The 21,853-nt window shown below is 39.1% G+C and overlaps 1 protein-coding gene across 1 annotated transcript in view; it reads left to right on the top strand.

Moving 5' to 3' along the window:
• Positions 1–10,229, top strand: part of NDC1 (NDC1 transmembrane nucleoporin) — a 47,880-nt gene extending 37,651 nt beyond the window's left edge. Inside the window, exons 17-18 of the mRNA XM_043575036.1 lie at positions 4,671–4,831; positions 7,675–10,229. Coding sequence (XP_043430971.1) covers positions 4,671–4,831; positions 7,675–7,738 — 225 coding nt within the window. The 3' untranslated portion in view covers positions 7,739–10,229. The remainder of the gene's footprint in view (positions 1–4,670; positions 4,832–7,674) is intronic.
• The last annotated feature ends 11,624 nt before the right edge of the window (positions 10,230–21,853 follow it).

The raw sequence follows: 21,853 nt of genomic DNA, 5'->3' as shown, positions 1-21,853 counted from the left end.
TTAAGTGATTTCTATACCTAACATGGGGCTTGAACTCACAACCCTGAGATCAAGAGTCTCACGCTCTCCCAACTGAGTCAGCCAGGTACCCCTAACTTAAATTTACTTAAAAGGAAATTTTATATCACTTTTGTAAAAGGAAAACTAGCTTGAATTGCTACAAATAGAACATAGGTGCACAGTTCCTTATCTCAAACCTTAGGATATATTTCAAAATTCAGATTTTTTTGGATCTTAAAAATATAACATTGTATATATATCCTAGATTACAAAATACTCCTATTGGAATCTGAGGCAGAATCCCCTTAATCAGATACATTAATACTTTTCTGCAGTGAAATATCTGGGTCTTCATATTAAGTAAATAAAGACTGTAAATAGCCTATGTCAGCTCAGGTCAGGTTTTACTGCCAGATGAAGTCAGGTCAGCTTTTGCCACCAACAGTTAGAAAAGTTTTTGTTTTCAGGGCTTTTTGGATTTCAGTATTAAGGGTAAGACAGTCAAAGTGAGAAAAGATAATAATTGAAAGCTCTAGCTGTAGATACTGTTGTTTGCTGAAGTCCCTGAACCTGAAACATATTTGTCCTTTGTCATAGAAAGAGATTAATGAGGATTCAAGATGTGTTAGGGACACATTAGCTCCAAACCCAGACTTTCCTCCCTTGTTTAACCCTTATCTCATTAGGGTCTGTCGTTCCTTATTTTTTAAGAGCTGATATTTTATGACTTTTATTCTTAGAGGTCTTTCAGAGAACAGATAAAAAACAATTTAACAAAATTCATTCTTTTGCATTTACCCTTCAGACCCTTTTAAAATCTAAGATGTGGGTGCTTGGGTGGCTCAGTCGGTTAAGTGTTCGACTTCAGCTCAGGTCATGATCTTGCAGTTTGTGGGTTCAAGCCCTACATAGGGCTGTGTGCTGACAGCTCAGAGCCTGGAGCCTACTTCTGATTCTGAGTCTCCCTGTCTCTCTGCTTCTCCCCCACTTGTGTGTGTGCGTGCGCGCGTGCTCTCTCTCTCTCTCTCTCTCTCTCTCTCTCTCTCTCTGCCTTTCAGAAAAAGTAAATAAACATTTAAAAAAAATCAGCAGTCTAAAGAAAAGTAAGCTAACCATTTAAAATAAATAAGTAAATAAAACCCAAGATGTATTTTGGAATCTTAGTGATTTGATGTTTTCCGGTATCTTGAAATGTAAAGATTTCAAGATTTGCTGTTTGAGCATCCTAGGAATTATTTCATCATTACTCATTATTTATTCCCAATTGTGGTAGAAAAGCCCAATAAGAAACAGGAAAATGATGGAATCACACAGTATTCCATCATCTTTCAAGAAAAGTATATAAGCAATATGGACATACGTTTTTATAGTCTTTTTTTTTTTTAAACTTTCATTGAATATAGTTGCTAATTCAGAATTAAAAAAATTTTTTACTCACTTTGGCAATTGGAAGAAAATTGCCAGTATGTGCAATATTATTTAGATAAATCAGAAGATGAATGCAAATAGCACTCTAGACCAGCTTTGTCAGATAGAAATATAATGCAATATAATTTTACATTTTCTAGTAGTTACATTAAAAAAATACAGGTGAGGTTAATTTTAAGGATATATTTTATTTAACTCAGTTTATCTAAAATGTAATTTTATTATGTAATCAATACAAAATTATTGAGATATTTTATACGTATTTATTTTTTATTTTAGAGAGAGCATTTGCGGGTCAGGGAAAGGGGTAGAGTTCAGCAGGCTCCACACTCAGTACAGAGCCTGACGTTTGGCTTGAGCCTACGACCCTGGGATCATGACCTGAGCCGAAATCAAGAGTTTGGTCACTCAACTGACTGAGCCACCCAGGAACCCTTAGATATTTTATATATTTTTTAACACTAAGTCCTCAAAATCTGATGTGTACTTTTCACTTAGGCAAATCTCAGTTCAAACCTGCCACATTTCCATGTATCTTAGTGGTTACCGTATTGGATCGCACAGCTCTAGATTTTAATGAGGATCATAGAAGAGAAATTTTAAACCGTAAATCTTCAGATGATAATATTCTAGATGTATTTTTTCAAACTCAAGAATTGATGACAGAATGATGTATTTTTTTTTATTTTATTATTTTTTTTTTAAATTTTTTTTTTCAACGTTTATTTATTTTTGGGACAGAGAGAGACAGAGCATGAACGGGGGAGGGGCAGAGAGAGAGGGAGACATAGAATCGGAAACAGGCTCCAGGCTCTGAGCCATCAGCCCAGAGCCTGACGTGGGGCTCGAACTCACGGACCACGAGATCGTGACCTGGCTGAAGTCAGACGCTTAACCGACTGCGCCACCCAGGCGCCCCCAGAATGATGTATTTTTAAGGAAAAAGGAAATATATGTGATATTCTCATTCAGTAAGTCATTCAAGAGGAAGGACTTTGTCCCAAAATATTTTATAATAAGAACCTGTGGATCATCCCATTTTGTTGAGAGTATATGTGACAGTATTCTTTCATTTTCTGTGATATTTTACACCAAAATTTACTTTATATGGCTTATAAGTGGATAAATGCTGAAGGGATACAAAGGTGTATACAGAGGTGATTGGAAAGAAATAGATGATGTTGAAATGAAAAAACTCACTAGATTTGTCATTTGAATTTTTCTTTATAAACCTAAGAATGAAAATATTTTACCATTATGGTGCAAGGAAAATGGATAAACTCTCTTCAACAAAATTATGAGCTGTCAAAAAATAATTGCATTTTGATGGTATCATTCTTCTGTAGATTTTTTGTAAGGTGACTTTAAATTATAAAAAGGGACCATTGGACCCAGGCGGTAAATGATGATAGCTATTTTTCCTGGTCTAATGAGGGTTAATCAAAGTTTGCAAGAAAATTGAAAAGGAAGTAACTTTTCCATTATGATTCGGTGTTATCTAATGTTGCTTAGGTACGTCACTGAATACCACCTCCCATTCTGCCTAAAATTATTTCAGGTATGTCCTGGTCTCAGGAAACACTCTTATAAGTTACTGTTGAAAGAATAAATGATTAGACTTGAACTTGTCATGGCAGACCGAACACACACACTAAATCTTGTTCCTTCCCCCACACTCTGCTAAACCACAGTAAAAGGACTTTTAAAAAGACATAAATCCACAAACAGGAGAGGAGACAACAGCAACAGAGTCTTCAAAGCTGGAGAGGAGATGGTTGAGATAACTAACTTGGCAGACCCCAGAAGCAAATCTGAAGTTGGTAATGAGACAGGCCCCCAGTACCTCTGGAACGAAGGATGAAGAGATAGGTACCAAAATAAGAACGATGGCTGAGAGCTGTTCGAAAATTAGATCTGTAGATTCTCTGCTGCTGGTGCCCCCGCCTCCAGCAGCTGAGGTTTGTCCTTTAGAGAGGATAGAGCACTGGGCTCTCTGGGCTGGCAGAGTTGTGAGTGGACACGACAGACACGCTTGTGGCTTCTGTATTAAATAGATAGGGGTATACTCCCCTGAATACAGGCCCACCAGACAGAGTACTGGAAAACTCTTCTCTGGGAACTCTGACTAATCCAAGAAGAAAAACAAAGTTACTGAGTTGGGCAACCCTAAAAAATCCATGCAGGTCACCTCTTGTGAAGCCTGTTGTCAGTAATCTCTATGTATTCAGTGCTTTTGGTCAGCTTTTTGGGAGGTCCCTCTCGCATTCATGAGCCAGGGATCACTAGATTTCCGAGCACAGTCTCTAATGCAGAAAATAGAGACCAAAGAAACAAAGATGGGGAAAGTAGCTTGGAAGAAACTATAAAACCAAAAACCAACACCACAACAATCATCAAAATCCCCAGAAATAGGAGAGGATATTGCATCCTTGAAACAAAAATAGGATGCTAAAATAAAAGGGATCACTCAGATGATATAAAAGAGCTCTTGAAATTAAAAACATGATGGCAGAAATCATTTTAACTGTATTTAGTTCTTTTGGTGGTTCTTTCCATAACTATGAACAATAATCTTAAAGTATTATTTCTTGTCACTATAGTATCATCTTTCTGTAATAGTTTAATACACTTATACTTCTGTATCTTTAGTTCTTCCTTTTCTTAATGTGGTTATATCATTTAAAAATTATATTATTTACCGTTGGCCTTCAAAAAATACACTTAAATCTATATTTCTTTTTCTATCAAGTATAAATAAAGTCACTTTCATTTATGGATTCTCTCTCTCTCTACCTATTCTTGCTCATAGATGTTTTATCATCTAGAAAGGAAGATAAGCTAGCTTATAGTAAATAAGTTTATTTATGTAAAGCATAAAGTTTTGGTCTTTTTTTTTTCTGAAATTTATAATAAAAGTACTCTTAGCTGTCACACACCATAAGCAAAGTAGGATATCTGTATTTCACTTCCCAGCTTTGCATTTTCAAGACCGTTGCAGAATGGCTCCTCTTGAGACGACAGGTCTGAACTTTTCTCTGCTAACTGCTGTAGTGGCTAAACATCCACTGCATTGTCTTTCAAACTTTTGACTGTGATCCAAAATAAATGTTTTCTAGAATGCCTGTATGATGTGTGTATCTCTCTCTCTTAATTTATTTGAAATAAAATCTCCTTGATTCTTTGGACTAATATGGCTTTATTGATATTCTGAACTAATGTGCCTTCTTTCTTTCTTGATCTAGGCAGTTGACAAGTACTTCAAGCTTCCTCATGCTTCCAGTAAACCACCTCGGATTTCAGGAAGCCTTGTGGACACTTCTTATAAAACACTAAGATTTGCATTTAGAGCATCATTAAAAACTGCCATCTATCGAATAACTACTACATTTGGTGAACATCTGAAGTAAGTTTACCTGTTTTAACCCATGATGATAATCTACTTTCAGGAGTTCCCATGAGGAACAGGTATGAGAATTATAAAGGCTCACATGTTCAACATGTGACTTTCATGATTCCTACTGGGAATTAACAGCTTTGATATCGACGTTATATTTTAAAATTGGGCCTATCATATAAGCTTTGGGGCCTTCTTTCAAACAGACAAAAAAGGATAGAAAGTTATAAAAGCAGCAAACATCCTTATGAGATAAAAAGCAAAAAATTGAGTACCTTTCCAGAAAAGCATATTAAAAATAATTCTGATATTACATCTTAGCTAAGACTTTAGGTGAGCAGAGTGTTCCATAAATGAGTCCTTGGTGCTTTGTGAATCATGCTAGAAAAACAATGACAGATCATGACACCTTTGGAAACAGAACCAGAAAGAAAACCACAAATGCCAAGCCTGTTTATATTTAGTTTCATTGATGTTTACTGCTTTCTTCTCATGAAATAATCCAGCTCGGCAGGATAAGGGATGCTAGTTTATTAACTAAACTGTGTTTATCACAATTATAAATGAACTTTAGAAGGCACAAAAGATTGTTTTTTCTGTATGCGGTCAATGAGTAGTTTAGAACTTCTGCATGCTGCCTACTTTTAGAAAGAGTAGTATATTTCCTTTTACTTCCACAATGCACAGCAGTAATAGCAGGTTTTTATGGGACACGTGGCTCTGTGGCAATGTAAAGAGCACTAGATAATCCTCTCTCTTTTCAGAGGCTTATTCACTTGTTTAAAAACAAAAAAAAAAACAATTTATGGAGTGCCTTCTACCTCTGTGCTCTCCAATATGATAACTCCATATTACTGTTCAAATTTAAATTAACTAAAAATTCAGTTTGTCAGTCAAACTGGCCAGTAACTACATGTGGCTAGTGGCTACTGTATTGGACATCTTAGGTCTAAAACATTTGTTGGGGCGCCTGGGTGGCTCAGTCGGTTAAGCGTCGACTTCAGCTCAGGTCACGATCTCGCGGTCCGTGAGTTCGAGCCCTGCGTCGGGCTCTGGGCTGATGGCTCAGAGCCTAGAGCCTGCTTCCGATTCTGTGTCTCCCTCTCTCTCTGCCCCTCCCCCGTTCATGCTCTGTCTCTCTCTGTCCCAAAAATAAATAAACGTTAAAAAAAAAAAAATTAAAAAAAAAAACATTTGTGTCATTGCAGAAAGTTTATCAAGACAGCACTGTTCTAGACAATACACTTAGCACTTTAAATACATTTTTTCATTTCCTTCTCTCAAAGCATCTATGAGGTATAGAGGTTATCATAACTGTACAGATATGGAAACTGAGGCTCAAGGAGCTTAAGGACTTGCCTAATAGCACAGTCTAGTTGGGTTTAGAACATGAATCTGAAATCTGGTCTTACTTACTCTTAAAATCCCACCATTTCTCCCTATATTATAGACTGCCTCTGAGATATAAACCACCATGGAGGATGCTTGATGAATGTGGAGCATGAAATATGTATATGATGATAGAGCAAAAGCAGGGAGAAAGGGGGAAATAGAGAGTTTTAGATAAGAATGGGGGATGCATGACTGATAAATTATGACATTGAAATTCTGCCTTAGTTTCTTTTCTCTGAGAAGAGCCATCTTTTATATATGATGAGGTCAGTAGACTGTTGTATGTCCAGGACAGAATGGTATGGTGGGGAAAAAAGATTTGGAGTTAAAACATTTGGATTTATGTCTGGTTACATCATTGACTATCTGTGGTTGCAGTCAAGTTACCTAATGATTTAACTTGCCCACGATTATGTAGAACCAGAATTCAGACTCCAGTCTCTCTGACCTAGTGTTCTATTTAATGGTGTCTATAATCTTAACCAGTAGGCTGAGTTGTCTCCCCTAATCTCTGACCTTTGTGATACTGTTTACCCTCCTGTGAAATGGGTATGTTATCTGGCCTCACTAGCACCCGGAGGGAGTCCACACAGTAAAGTACTTGAAATGGTTCATTTGATAAATTAGCTATTGCCCCTAACTGAACTGGTTTCAGTACTCTGGTTTCAGCAAGCAGAGATGCGTATTTATAAGGCGATTTGGGATGATTTGAAGCAGAATTATTGTAAGAAGACTTTTTTGGCACTTTTAAAAGTGGTAACTTTTATAACCTGGATTTTTTAAATCATTTAATAATACCATCTTCAACTAGAAGACCAGAATCTTTATTCATTTTTTACCCAAAAATTTGAAAAGAAGTTTTATACTAATTACAGAATATATTTACTCCGCTTTTATCAAGGTAATGTATTTTTGTGGGAGGCAAGGGTAGGGAGAGAACTCTATTTCCCTATCCAAGACATAACTTATGTTCAAAGGGAAAACTAAATCTAAACCACCAAGCTGTTACCTTTGAAAACGATTAGTGGAGTCTATTGTGTTTTAACCAAACATTTTAGTTTAAAGGATTTTATATTAAAGGCAATTCAAATACTCCACAACTCAAAGATAATGTTGGAATCTGGTTTAAATAAAATAATAAAATCCAGAAAATCTACTGCAAGGCCTGGAACTCTGCACAGCAGGTTCCACAGCAGAGCAGGTTAAAATCGATGCTTTCACTTGTCAGTCTTAATTTGCTTTGGTCTCTTAGAAGGTAGAAGCATGCTGTTACTGAATGCAAGCCCTCCTCCTCATTAGATTAAGGAGGGTTTTCATCCAGCTTTCTCAGAAGTACTAAATAAGTGAAGATTTCTATTCATTTTTAATTGTTTTGAAAAATATTGACTCTGTGCTCTGTGGTTCACTTAATATGCTTAATGTAAAATAAAGCTTATGCTTTGAATTTATGTTTCATTTAGTGCTGTGCAAGCATCTGCAGAACATCAGAAAAGACTTCAACAGTTCTTGGAGTTCAAAGAATAGCTCAGTAATATAAACTGTGTTCATTACACTGCTGATACAGCTACAGATGGGACAGTAAATGTTCAGCATTCTTGGATCAGAAGAAAATGGACTAATTAGATGCTTCCTTTGTCGTGGTGGTTGCTTTGAAAACTATACTTTAATGGGAGAAATCATGGAAAGAAATTCTCAACAGAATAACCGAAAACTGCCTTTTCTGTACCGATGGCTTTTTGTGTGTGTGGTATAATAAAATCTTTATTCAATTTTACAGAAGCCTCTCTGGCAGTAGAAATGTCTTTAGCTTCTATAGCTTAATAATAATAACTGGAAAATGTTTAGAATTTACTTTTGAGCTGAGTAGAACCAGTTCAGAAGGTAAAATAGATTGACTTGATTCAGTCTTCCTGATTGCTGTGAGTTTAACTCTCTGTGCACTCGAAATACATAAACTTTTTAAGAGTGGTTTCTGCTTACTGAAGGATGAAATGGTAATAGTGGAGAAAAATTCACAGAAAAATTATTGTTTAAAGGACATATTTTGTTAATCTGGTAGGTTGTGTTTTTCTTTCCAGGGACAAATTAAATTTGCATGATTGTCCAAAAAAAAGGTCTCAATTTACAGATGCTAACTCTCTATAAAGGAATGTGGAAAAATTCAGTTCTTAAGTTACAAGATCAAACATTCATATTTGATTTTTGAAAGACGATTGACTGACAACTATGAATTTGTTTTGTATCATGCTAGTAAACAATAAGTGTACGGGTATTTTCCCTAACTAGTTTTGCTTTCTTTTTCTGGAACAAAACATTAAGCGATTGCAGAGCTTTTTAAGTGAGAGAAGAAGTTTTGCAACAAAAACCAGGAAACTTTCCCTTTCCCCCCGCCCCCCCCCCCCCCCTTCATCTTCATTAGATCAAATTATTTGGTGAAGCTCGTTTGGCCTCACAGAGGGAGCAGCCTTTGCTGTGTTAACTGGCTAATAAAAATATATTAGGAAAATCTTTACAACCAGAAACAACTTAGTCATCAAATAGCAAGTGAAACCAAAATGTCAGAGGGCTTACTGTACTTGGGAGTATGTTGTATGCCCCCAAAATGAGCAAAGTAATTTTACAATTTATTAGATCAGCTTCTTTGGAGATGGAAGATTGGAAATCCCACTGGTAGTATTCACTGGACTAGCGTTAGACTGAAATGCTCCCTTGTAATTCTTTCCCTATTATCTTTTCCTTCCACCCTTTCCCAGTTTTTTCTTTAAAGTCAGCACAGTATTGTATATGAATCTTTAATGTGGTATGTATGTCTGCCATTTGTCTGATTACTTGATGTATTATATCTTTATTCCTTTTATTTGTTGCCCCATCAACCAGCGCATGCCAAATTATAAATGAATCCTGCTGGCCTTTTGAGCGTCTTTAGGAGACAGTTCCCCAGTTGTCAAGTGTTTGGAGTATTTAGGCTAATTGCCATTGCTTTATTTTTTCTCATCTGAAGTGGAGTGATCTCTTTTTTGAATATGAAAATTGAATTTCGAATGTGGTAATTCCTTGGAGATGGCCAGAAGAGTGTGGCGAGGTTGACTGAAGACTGTTGAATTCCATGTTTTGGAGCCGTTGAGCTTTTTCTGTTGCACTGTCTGTGCTGTCTCTGGCTGAGGCATTTTGGGAGAAAAGGACTCTTAACCTTCTGCTTCCCTTAAAGAATTGTGGCACTTCACCCACTGGATCCTGGAGATTGACGAAGAGATGGTTCCTGTAAGCTTTCAGTGACTTGGGTAAAGTATCTGGCCAGGCTTAGGTTTTTGCCATTTCTCATATGCTTTGGGAAAAGGTACATGTGATGAGCAATGTGAAAATTTGAGAGGTGTTCATCCCTATTTTCTCTCAAGGGAATGTGCTGTGTACAAAATACAGGTCACATAATGTCCGCCTGGTGGAGATTTGGAAACTCCGCCCAAATGTGGATTGTATTCAGTAGATAAGAGAGGTAGTTCCTTTTCCCCATTATGTGTTGATAACCTATACACCATCCGCTGAGGTAGGGTATTGCTCGGCCACCTGTTATTAAAGGGAGCTCCCTCTCCTGTGTACAAGGAGGAGGGTCTTAGAAAGGCTAAGAGGAGGGAAGCATTTCCTTTGACGAAGTCCTATCCTGCCTGTGAGCCCACAGGTGCTTTATAACATTGGCCTGAAAATTAGAGAGTGTTCTTTAAAAGTGTTTCTCTGTCAGTACAAAACATGGTTCTTTTCAGCACTTGTAATGTTTGCTTCACCTTATGGGGGGTATAAATTCAGGTAGCTTCTTTCCTGGGGAACCGGGAAACTGTCCTAGAATGAACCGTGTATATACCCTTGAGTAGATGTGTGTAAGCAACAATTTGTTACTTTGCTGGATTGTTCCTTGATAGTTGGTTTGTGTATCTTCCTGTAAATGTGGTAATCTATTTTATCCTTTTGTATATCACTGATACTGAATTGGGTAGAAAAATAAATCGACAGTTTTGCTAAATGGGACTGTTAAAATACGTGTATCCTTAAGGTCATTTATTTAATATCTGGTGTGTGTGTGTTCTTTTAGCCCTTTCAATCAAGCCTCAGTTGCTTACAAAACTTGAAAAGGTTTAACTTCTTGATAAATTAGCTATTGCCCCTAACTGAACTAATTTGGTGGATATCTGTGTTCAACGATAACCAAGGAACCTGAATTCTGAAGGTCTCTTTCTTCCTTGTCTTGGCTGCCTTTCTTCCAGAACTAAGCAAAGGATGTAGGTGCTGAAAGCCATCTCTTAATAGAATTTTCTTTTCTTGCCAGTATACTGTTTCTGAATGGCTCATATTCCCCAGGCTCACGGTTATGTCTGTCAACTTTACTTGAATTAGTCTCAGTCTGAACGTCACCTCGAGGTTGTTGAGGCACTACACTAAGGCCCTCAACTCCCTCTTATGCTCTCCCAACCCATAGTTCTCTTTCTTTAAAACCAAATAGCTTAAAACAAAGATGGCTTTAATTCCTCAGTTAATAATCCAGCTGTTATTAGCAAGCTGCTGACCACTGTTTTAAAATAGACAAAATTGTTCTTGTTTTAAGGGGTATAAGACAAGGTAGGACAAGCACATAGGCCTGTAGTTCTCAGTCATGGTCCTAAGCAACCTTGGCAGTTGCTGTACTGATGTGCAGGTTGATCCAGAGCTAGCTAATCATTCAAAAACATTCACTGAATGTCTGTTACAGTCCAGCTATTGGAAACAAATTGAACTGTGAACAAGACAGTTCTTGCTTGCCCTTGAGAAGTTTATAATCTAATGCAGTGGCATTTGAAACTTGGAATCAGAAACATGAGCCTCTCAGAGAGTGCTTATTAGAGGTGTAGAGTCCAGGCTCCCCTTTGGTACAGATGATGCCTGTGCGCTGGTTCCCAAGAGATGTAGTTTGTAACAAATTCTAAGCAGTGGTCTGAGAATCACACTGTGAGAAGGGTTTATTTTAGATCAGGAGTTCTCAAACTTAGCATACGTCGGAATCCCTTGGAAAGCTTGTTAAAACAGATGGCTAGGCCCCACCTCCAGAGTTTCTGATTCAGTAAGTTTGGGGTGGGGCCCAAGAGTTTGTATTTCTGGCAAGGGGCAGGTGGTGCCGATGCTGCTAGTTAAGAGACCTCACTTTGAGAACCATGGCCCTAGTGGCTGGTCTTCTATGTGGTGCTCTCAGATGAGTGTCTGAAGCACGTGAACCATCATTTGCTATAAGGCATACTTCTGATGCACTTATTGGAAAGCGTGAAGAATATGGTTAGACCCCAAAGGCTGAGAAATAGGTGTTCATATACTTCCTTTGAAATTGCAGCAAGTGATAGAACATGAACTGCCCTTCCATGTCATTATATACTCATGTTCGTGTTCCCTTTGCCTGGGTTTGTGTCTTGGCATACTTCCTGGTCTTCAGGATGAGCTTAGCCTTTCTACATACTCCCAGATAGAATTCAATGTGTTTTTTTCAACATGTTGTCATTCCCTCTTTGTACTTATCACATTGATTTGTAATTTAACTGATTATAATATGTATCTCCTTTTAGACTATGAGCTCTCTCTCTTTCCAGGATTCCAGTTACACTTTCTTAATATACCATATGTGTCTTAACTCGTCTTCTCTATTTTAATATTTTTGACTTTCTATGCTTTATTTTGGATAGTTTCTTCTGACCTATCATTTTCTTCCAGTAAGTCTAATCAGCGGTTAAATTTATCTGTGAACCCATGGAGACTATGTGCTCCACTAACCATGGTTTCCCAATAAATAAGTGAAAGTTAGTAGTCTTTTCTATGGTTACTTTAGTTTTCATCTTTAGCAGAGCTTTGTCTACAAAGTCTGAAATCTAGAGCGTTTTTTTGTTGGTAAGTTTTGTGACAAAATTTATTTGGCAGCAAAACCTGACCTGATGTGAGGCTCTTTGTAGACTTAATTTATTCCACATAGTGAGACTATGCTTACGTTTGCTCTAGTATGCTTGCTTATGAGGTGCTGTCCCAGACCCCATGAGAGTGTTATGTAATACACATGGTGATTACCTAACACCTGAAAAACTGTATTCTGAAACATCTGGCCTTGGGCATTTAAGACAAGGTGTTGTAGCATTTTTGCAAAATGCTGTTAATTCTTCCATTCACTCATCCAGCATTCACTCACTGCCTACTGTATACCAGACCCTGTGATAGGCTCTGATCGTACAAGGTCATAGACCTTATCCTCAAAGGGTTCTCCACCCTGTGTGAGAGAAGTAAATGGAGGCAACGCATGTTCCCACAGAACCTTTCCCTATTTATTTACAAAATTGACGTGTCCTGGGGCGCCCGGACGGCTCAGTCAGTTAAGCCTCCAACTTCAGCTCATGTCATGATCTCATGGTTCATGAGTTTGAGCCCCTCATTGGGCCCTGTGCTGTCAGTGCAGAGCCTGCTTCAGATCTTCTGTCTCCCTCTCTCTCTGCCCTTCCCCTGCTCATGCTCTTTCAGAAATAAACATTAAAAACAAAAGACAAAAGAAGTCAAAATTGATCTGTCTTGCTGTTGCTGTTTGCTGATTGAGCATCTATTCTGGCCCTAGCCTACTCCAAGCAATAGCTGTTGCTTGCATTTGTGCCCACTTCCTTTACGGACCCTTTCAGCACTAAATGCAGCATCTCCTTAGGTGTCCTGGTGCTAGCTTGCTTTGTCACTTGTATTATTTTGCAGGAGCTGTGTGACTCTGCCTTGCTCTCAACTTCTCATGTTCTCTCTGAACACACGTCTTATCAGATTCTGTTGAGTGTGCCTTGCAAGTGATCCTGGTGGTAAAGCAGTCCTGGAAGATCTATGGGATGTTCCCTGGCAGGCAAACATTAAAAGGTGACCTCTAAATCACAGACCTTTACCTTGACAGTCTTTTAAAGATACGTGGACTCTTTTTTTTTTTCAATATTTATTTTTGAGAAAGACCGAGGATGAGCGGGGGAGGGGCAGAGAGCGAGGGAGACACAGAATCCGAAGCAGGCTCCAGGCTCTGAGCTGTCAGCACAAAGCCTGACGCGGGGCTCAAACCCACAAACTGCATTTATGACATGAACCAAAGTCAGACGCTTAGCTGAGCCACCTAGGTGCCCCCAAATTTAAACTATTTTAAAAACTTATTTGTTTTAGAAGATAGAGAGCAAGCAGGGGAGGGGCAGAGAGAGAGGGAGAGAGAGAGCCCCAAGCTGGCTCCATGCTGACAGCACAGAGCCCAACGCAGGGCTTGATCCCACAACTGCGAGATCATGATCTGAGCTGAGATCAAGAGCTGGTCGCTTAACAGACTGAGCCACCCAGGTATCCCCGGAAGTAAAAATTTCAACTATACTGACATCCCACTACTCACCCATCAGAAGGGCTTAAAAAAAAAAAAAAGACAATGACAGGTGTTGATGAGGATGTGGAGCAACTAAAACTCCCATAGACTTGCTGGAAGGAGTGAACAAATGGGCAGTAACTACTAAAGCTAAGCATATGCCTACCCCAGAATCTACCAGTTTCACTAATTGGTATTAGTGCATATCCCAAGATATGTTAGAGAGATTAGTGCATCTCCCCCTCCAAAATTCATTTACTAAGGATGCTTGTAGGAGTCTTAGGATTTTTCACAGTAGCCCCAGATTGGAGACAATTCAAATGTCCATCACTACAGTAGAATGGATAAATGTGCTGTACTTTCACAATACAATTTTACAGAGCAATCAAAAGAATGAACTACTTCTGTGTTAAACAATGTGAGTGAAGTTCATAGACATAATATTAAGCAAAAGAAGCCAGACAGAAAGGAATATATACTGTGATTATATTTACATACATTTCAAGCACAGCACCCTATGTTTTCACCCTATGAATAATGGGGAGAGGGGCGGTATATTGACTTGGGAGAGTCGTGAGCAATCCTGAAGTGCTGGAAATGTTCTCTATCTTAATTTGGGTTATGTGGGTGTATACATATGGAAATTCAATGAACTATATAAGATTTCTGTCCTTTATGTATGTTACGCTTGAATTAAAAAAATATGAATTAAAAATATTATGAATTTAAAAAATATCCATTATAATGGACAGAACCACTTACAAGGAGGGATAGACCAGTCCACAGTATAACAAGGTATTTTACATACCTCTCTTAGTGACTGATAGGACAAGTGGGTTTTAGAAATCAGTAAGGATGTAGAATATTTAAATGACATGATCAGCAAATCTGACCCAATGGACACATAGGGAACATGGCACCTAACAACTGAAGAACACACATTCTCTTCAAGCTTACACTGAACATTTACAAAGCTGGCCATATGTGGGTCCATAAAGCAAGTCTCAACAAATTTCAAAGGATTAAAATCATTTAGAGTATGTTGGCCATAGGACAATTAAGGTAGAGATCAGTTAAAAGTGATAATTAGAACACTCCATATGTTTGGAAAATAAGAACTACACTTTTTTTTTTTCAACGTTTTTATTTATTTTTGGGACAGAGAGAGACACAGCATGAACGGGGGAGGGGCAGAGAGAGAGGGAGACACAGAATCGGAAACAGGCTCCAGGCTCTGAGCCATCAGCCCAGAGCCTGACGCGGGGCTCGAACTCCCGGACCGCGAGATCGTGACCTGGCTGAAGTCGGACGCTTAACCGACTGCGCCACCCAGGCGCCCCAAGAACTACACTTTTAAATAGCCCACAGGTCAAAGAAGAAACCACATGGGTGGGAAAAATTATTTTAAATGGGCAATAATAAAAATACATGTTGAACTTATGAGATACAGCTAATGCTATGCTTGGAGGGAAACATACACCCTTAAATGCATATAGCAGAAAAGAAGAAAGACTGAAATGAGTGAGTTAAGTACCATCTCAAGAAGCTAGAAAGTAAACTTAGTCTTTACCATTCCTATACCTTTTCAGTGCATGTGTGGAAATGTATTATAATTTCCAATTTACTAGCTCTCACTGGAAACTGAAATCTGTGAGTTCTTTGGGTTCAGGGGTGATATCTCATTTTTTATAACCCCAGTGCCTATATTAAGTGCCTGGCATGTGGTTGATACTTGTTTGAACTGAACTGGGTTCATCATCAGTGCCTTTGGGCTTTTAGAAATCCAGAGTCTCAGACTCAAGCACTTGCAAAAGCCAGACAGGTGATGTGATGAGCGAGGCAGACCAGAGAGCACGCGCCCCATCTGGAGGGAGGACCGTGGCTGCTTGGCCCTAGTTGGTTGTCGCTGTGGGAGAAGGTTGGCCTGAGAGGACTAGATCTCTCCATTTGTTGTTTATAAGAAGGCAGAAATTCAGATTTTGATGTGAAATCTCCATTTTTAAAGTGTTGGAAACTAATTTAAAAAATTGGGCAAGTGCCAAACCAAACGACATGGCCCTTTGGCTGCCAGTTTTCAACCTCTGTTTTATTTCACACCTTAAGCAGTAGGAATGTGTTTCATGTCTAAATGTCCCAGCCCACAGACTCTTAAGTAGCCTCTTCCATCAAGTGTATTTCTGACTGAACAGAAGGGACATGGCGGCTTCCTAATTGGATTTCTGGGTCATATCTGTAAGAAGTTTGCAGGGTTCTTTAAAGCCTTCTTTGTAGTTGGCTGTTTACCCCAGCTGAATCAGACGTGTATTCATTCCCAAAGATTTTTTTTCCCTCCTTTTGTTGTAATATTCTTAATGATGCATTCTGACTTTTTCACTCTGTTTTCTACACATTTGTCACCACTTCTGCTTTTGGATCTTCATGCTGGAAAATCTGAGGCTTACATGGAAGATTGATTTTTAATGCCCCTTGCGTTGTTTTTCAGCTGTAACATTTGCATGCAATTATGACATTTTAAAAATAGGAGACCACGGGGTTTGAAAAAAAGATTCTTCTGGGCAGATGAGCAAATGGAAAGGCCGGCCTTTAATTTTGTTAACATCCCAATTACATCGTGGTAACCCTTGTGACGATTTCTGTCCCTTGTAATGCAACACCTGGTTTTTGTTCCAGGGACAGGGACCAAGCCTCGCTGACTCAACCCTTGCTCAATCATGAAAGAATTGGCTGGAAAGCTCTGGTTTTCCACTGACCAGCAGAGGTCACTATTTCAAAGTTGTTAAAGGAGAGATGTCTGCAGTCCACACCACTTCTCATTTGTTTAGGGGGAGATTTTATTCATAGTACTGGTGGAGATTTATTTTTTTCTGTATTTTCTAAATGTTCTTTTAAAATCGATTGTTTTAGTATCTTACATTTGAAAGTGCTGATGGCTTGAGTGGGATTCTGTAGATAGATGCTCATAGAGCAATAACTGCTACCATTTATTGAGCACCTGCTGGGTGCTGGACAACAGGTTCCGTACTCCATACACATTATCTTTAATAGCCATTTATCTGTCAGGGTTATGTCGTTTACCTCAGTTTTCTAGGAGAGGAGGCTGAGGCGAGAAATGACATGATTTGCCCAAGGACACACAACTAATAGAGATGGGATTCAGATGCATGGAGATCTGTCTTCAAAGCCAGGCTCTTAGTTTTCTTGGGAGCTGTACTTCCCACCCCACCCCTCCACTCCCCCCCCCCGCCCCAGGAAGGAATATTTTATCATCTTGAAGAAACAATCCCCAAGAATGTGTGAGAGGAGTATGTATTTTTGAAGCAAAACCTTAGAAATAGCTTGCTATTTTTCCTTTGCAAATTTCAGCCTGTGATTTTCTTGCAGAATCTAGACTTTACTCCTTGTCTTCTTTGAAACGGAACTGTGATGCTCTGTCAGGCTTTGCTCCTCCTCCTCGTGAAAATGGAGCATTGTCTCCAAATATGTCTCAAGCTTAAGACTTATTTAGTCGAATCAAGTTTAGTAAAGAGAATTCTTATTTTGATGTACAAGTCCAATGGAAAACCTCCTAACTTTGGACAGAAGTACTGTTTGTGAATGAAAAGATAAATCTGTTTTAGTGGACTTTTATTTATTCGTGTTTTAAAACATGAATAAGTCACCAGGATTTTCCACAAAGCTAGACAGTTATGAGAGGACAGCTGTGTCCATCACCAGATAACGAGTGGTCAGTTTGCCCCGCCTCGTTCTCACTGAAGAGGTCATGTGAGAACAGTAAGAAAAGCTTTGTATCTTTTGGGCTGCTATAAAAGGACACTGGGTTCTGGAGTCAGCCTTACAAATTGGCCTGGTATACTGAAGTCCATCATTCTTATTTCAAAAATTGTAATGTTTTCGTGGTTGCTATTAACTATGATAATAATAACAATTATTGTTATTATTAGGACAGAAGACCATATTACCCTTTTAGATCTTCTTAAATAATAAGATGGAACTGGCTTATTCTCTTTGTCAGCAAATATTTGACACGTTTTCATACGGATAGCAAGTAGCTCAGAGTAGGCAAACTAAGGCTGTAGTTGGAGGAGATAGGCAATGAATATAAACCAACGTCACGTGACGGTGAGTATTCTGAAAAGCAAGTAGATAAAGCAAGTAGGTAGTAACTAGCAGAGTCGTCCATTTTAGGTGGGGAGGTCAGGGAAGGCCTTCCTGGTAAAGTGATGTTTGGCCAGATAACTGGGAGAAAAGTCCCAGAAAGCAGGACCCCAATACCAGAGTGCGCTTGATAAGTTCAAGGGATAGCAAAGAGGGCAGAGTGGCTGGGCACAGTGGGGGGTGGCAGAGGTGAGGTCAGCGACGTAGGAGAGGACCAATCCATGTCCGGACTGGTAGGCTACAATAAAGACTTTGCTTTTACTCTGAGTCAGAGGCAACCATTGGAAAGTTCTGAGCAAAGGAGTAACTTGGGCCCACTTATGTTTTTTCAAAATTCAATCTGTTCTGTGGAAAGTAGACGGGGGAGAGGGGGTGGCTGGTAAGAATGAAAGCAGGGAGACTACTTAAGAGGCTACTATATTGTCTGGTTCTGTTTCCTGACAAATACAGTGATGTGCTGAAAGCCAACTAAAGTTTTTATGGAGAGCAGTTGCCCAGTAATGAGAGTGAGGAAGGGGTATAACTTAGTGGCCTGGTAATTGCGGCAACGTGGCTTCCAGAAACCACCATTAAGGATGAGGGATGCCTTGGGCCACCCAGGGGAAGTTCCAAAGTTGAAAACTGCAACTTCCAAATGCTTGACCTCTCCCTTCCCTTCCATCTCTGTCGCCCCCATCACCCGGGCCTGTCAGGTTAACTTCCTAAATAAAGCTGCATTTAGCCACTTCTGTCCATCCCCACCAACCCTGGCCACCTGAGTCCAGGCTCCCCAGCATTGCTCTTTGGGACTAGGCCTGATGATTCTGACAGCATCTGCACTTGCCTCTTTCTCAATCCACTTTCTACACAACAGGTAGAATGGTATTTTCAGAACAGATCTGATTATGTCAGTCTCCAGCCTAAAATTCTTCATCAGTTTTGGATCCAGCCCTTTCCCTTCCCTGGCCTCATCTGGGGCCTCCCCTCCCCTCACTCACTGGCTTCCATTCACACTGCCCTTCTTTTGCTGCCTGGAAGGGATCTTCGTTCCTCTCATCTCAGGGCTTTTTGCACATGCTCGGCCATCTGCTGGAAAGCTCTTCCTCAGCTCTGAGACCAGTGACTTTGTTTCCTCCAAGATTCCATCTGAATCATCACCTCCTCAGGGAAGCCTTCTGTGACCCTTCATCAAGCCCCCAACACCCCTGCCTACTTCACAGCCTCTCATCACATGGGGCATTTCTCCTTCAGGACCTTATATCTTTGTTCAATTGTGTGATTCACGTACGTGCATGGATTTGTATGATTAGTTGAATACTTTCTGTCCACTACCAGTTGGAAGCTCCATGAGTCTCTGGCTCCTTAGAACAGATCCTGGGCATGGTAGGTGCTCAGTCAATATTGTTGGATCAAGATGGATGGGAATGTGCATACACTACCTCTGATCTCTCAGAATGAGTTTCTGGAGGGTCTTCACATCCTTTGGCAACTCCTTAATTCACTCTATTAACTTATGCATCTATTCAACCATAATTCACTGAGTGTGCATGGACACCAGGCACATACCAGGTGCTCAGTACCAGGGCTAGAGTGGCACAATTCCTGCCCCCAAAGAGCTGGGGGCACTCAGAAGGCTTTCAGCTAGGAGAGCAACATGGTGGGATTCGTAATTTAGAAAGACCACTCTGGCTGCAGGGAGGAGGTTGGATTGCAGGGGCCAGGCAGGAGACCCAGATGGGAAGCTGGTCCAGTGATACAGACTAGAGATGATGAGGCCTGGTGAAGGCCACAGTGTGGAGATGGAGGGAAGGAGCACTTACAGGAAGTACACGGGAGGTAGGAATTACAGGCCTTGGAGTCTAGATGTGGGTGGAGGGAGAGAAGGAGCCTGGGATAACCCCTAGGATCCCAGCTTGATGGTGCCATCATTCATGTAAGAGAAAACAGGAGGAGAGGAGAAAGGAGAAGGAGGGGGTGGGGAGAAACTTGACTTCTCAAGCCATTTATCAGTTTCTATTTGTAGAGAGAGTTTGATGAGCCTAAGGCGTCATTTAGAAGAGACTCCACTTTTAGGAATAACCAACTTGACTCTGTTTTTAATTTACATACAGTAAAATTCACTGTGTACAGATCTAAGGGCTTTGATAAATGCATAGAGTCGTGTAAACACTGCCACAATCAAGATACAGAACAGTTCTATCGTGGCCCTTCCTCCCCCAAATTGCCTCATTTCTTGTAGTCAGATCTTTTCTAACCCTTAACTCCTGGCAATTGTTGATCTGTTCTTTATAATTTTGCCTTTTCCAGAATGTTACATCAATGGAATCATACAGTATGTAGTTTTTTGAGTCTGGCTTCTTCTTTTTTTTTTTTTTTTAAGATTTATTTATTCATTTTGAGAGTGTGGGGCGGGGAATGAGAGGCGGAGAGAGAGAGAGAATCCCAAGCAGGCTCCTCACTGTCAGTGCAGAGCCTGATGCAGGGCTGGAACTCATGAACCGTGAGTCTGGATCATGACCTGAGCCAAAATCAAGAGTCAGATTCAACCTACTGAGCCACCCTAGGCACGCTGAGTCTGGCTTCTTTTACTCAGCATGATACATCTGATTCATCCATGTTGTTATGTATGTCAATAATCAACTTTATGTTACTGTTGAATAGTATTTCATTCTGTGCATTTACCATGGTTTATCTGGTCTGCAGTTGAGGAACATTTGGTTTTCTATTTTTGAGGATTACAAACAATGTTCCTAAAAAATCTTTGTGTACAGGTTTTTGTGTAAACCTAGATTTTCATTGCATACTGGGAAGGAGGTTGCTGGCTTGTATGGGTTGTATGGCAAGTATTATGTTTAACTTTGTAAGAAAATATCAAACTTTTCCAAAGTGGTTGTGCCTTTTTGCATTTCTACCAGCAATTTATGTGAGTTTCACTTGCTTCACATCCTTGCCAGCATTTGATACTTTTAAATTTTTATTTTTAAATTTAAAATTATAACCATTCTAATAGATGTGTAATGGTATTGCAGTGTGTTTATCATTTGCATTCCCTCATGACTAATGATGATGAACATCTTTTTATGTACTTATTTTGCATATTTTCTTTGGTGAAGTATCTGTTCAGATCTTTTGCCCATTTAAAACCGTTGGTTGTTTTCTTTTTCTTAAGTTGTAAGAGTTCTTCAGAAATTCTGAATGCAAGTCATTAGTTGGATATATGATTTGCAAATATTTTCTCCCTGTTTGTGGCTTGTCCTTTCATTCTCTTAATAGTGGCTTTTGAAGAGCAAAAATTTTAATTTTTTATCAAGTCCAATTTAACATTTTTTTTCTTTATGGATTGTGCTTTTGGCATCATATCTAGTTACTCTTCACCTAATCTGAAGTCACAAGTATTTTCTTCTCTATTTTCTTCCAGAAGTCGCAGCTTTGCATTTTGATCCATTTTGGGTTAATTTTTTATAGCATGTGATGTATAGGCTGAGGTTTGTTTTTTTGTATATGTATATTCAGGTACTCCAGCACTATTTGTTGAAAGACTGTCCTTTCTCCACTCAATTGTTTTGTACTTTTGACAAAATCTCTTTGCCTTATGTGGGTTCCATAGAATATGGAATATTCTGTTCCATTAATCTATGTGAATATCCTTTTGCCAGTATCACACTGCCTTGATTTTTTAAAATATAATTTATTGTCACACTGTCTTGATTATTATAGCTTTATGTTGAGTTTTAAAATCAGGTAGTGAGTCCTTCATCTTTTTCTTTTTCATAACTGTGGCCATTCTAATTCCTTTGGCTTTCCAAATAGGTTTTTCAAACCAGCTTGTTGCTTTCTATTAAAAACAACAACAACAACAACAACAACAACAACAACAACAACAAACTCCTGCTGGCATTTTGAATGAAGTTGTGCTGAATTTATAGATTAATCTGGGGAGAATGGACATCTTAATAATATTTAATCTTCCAAATGATGAATAAAGTATACCTCTTTTGTTTACTTAGATCTACTTTGATTTCTTTAATCAGAGTTTTGTAGTTTTCAGCATATATATTCTGCACTTATTTGTTAGATTTATATCTAACTATATCTTTTTAAAAAATTTTTTTTACTGTTTACTTATTTTTGAAGGAGAG

Source organism: Prionailurus bengalensis, chromosome C1, assembly GCF_016509475.1.
Source record: "Prionailurus bengalensis isolate Pbe53 chromosome C1, Fcat_Pben_1.1_paternal_pri, whole genome shotgun sequence".
Lineage (NCBI taxonomy): Eukaryota > Metazoa > Chordata > Mammalia > Carnivora > Felidae > Prionailurus > Prionailurus bengalensis.
Note: the sequence above shows the minus strand (reverse complement) of the source record. Positions and strands in the feature narration are given on the sequence as shown.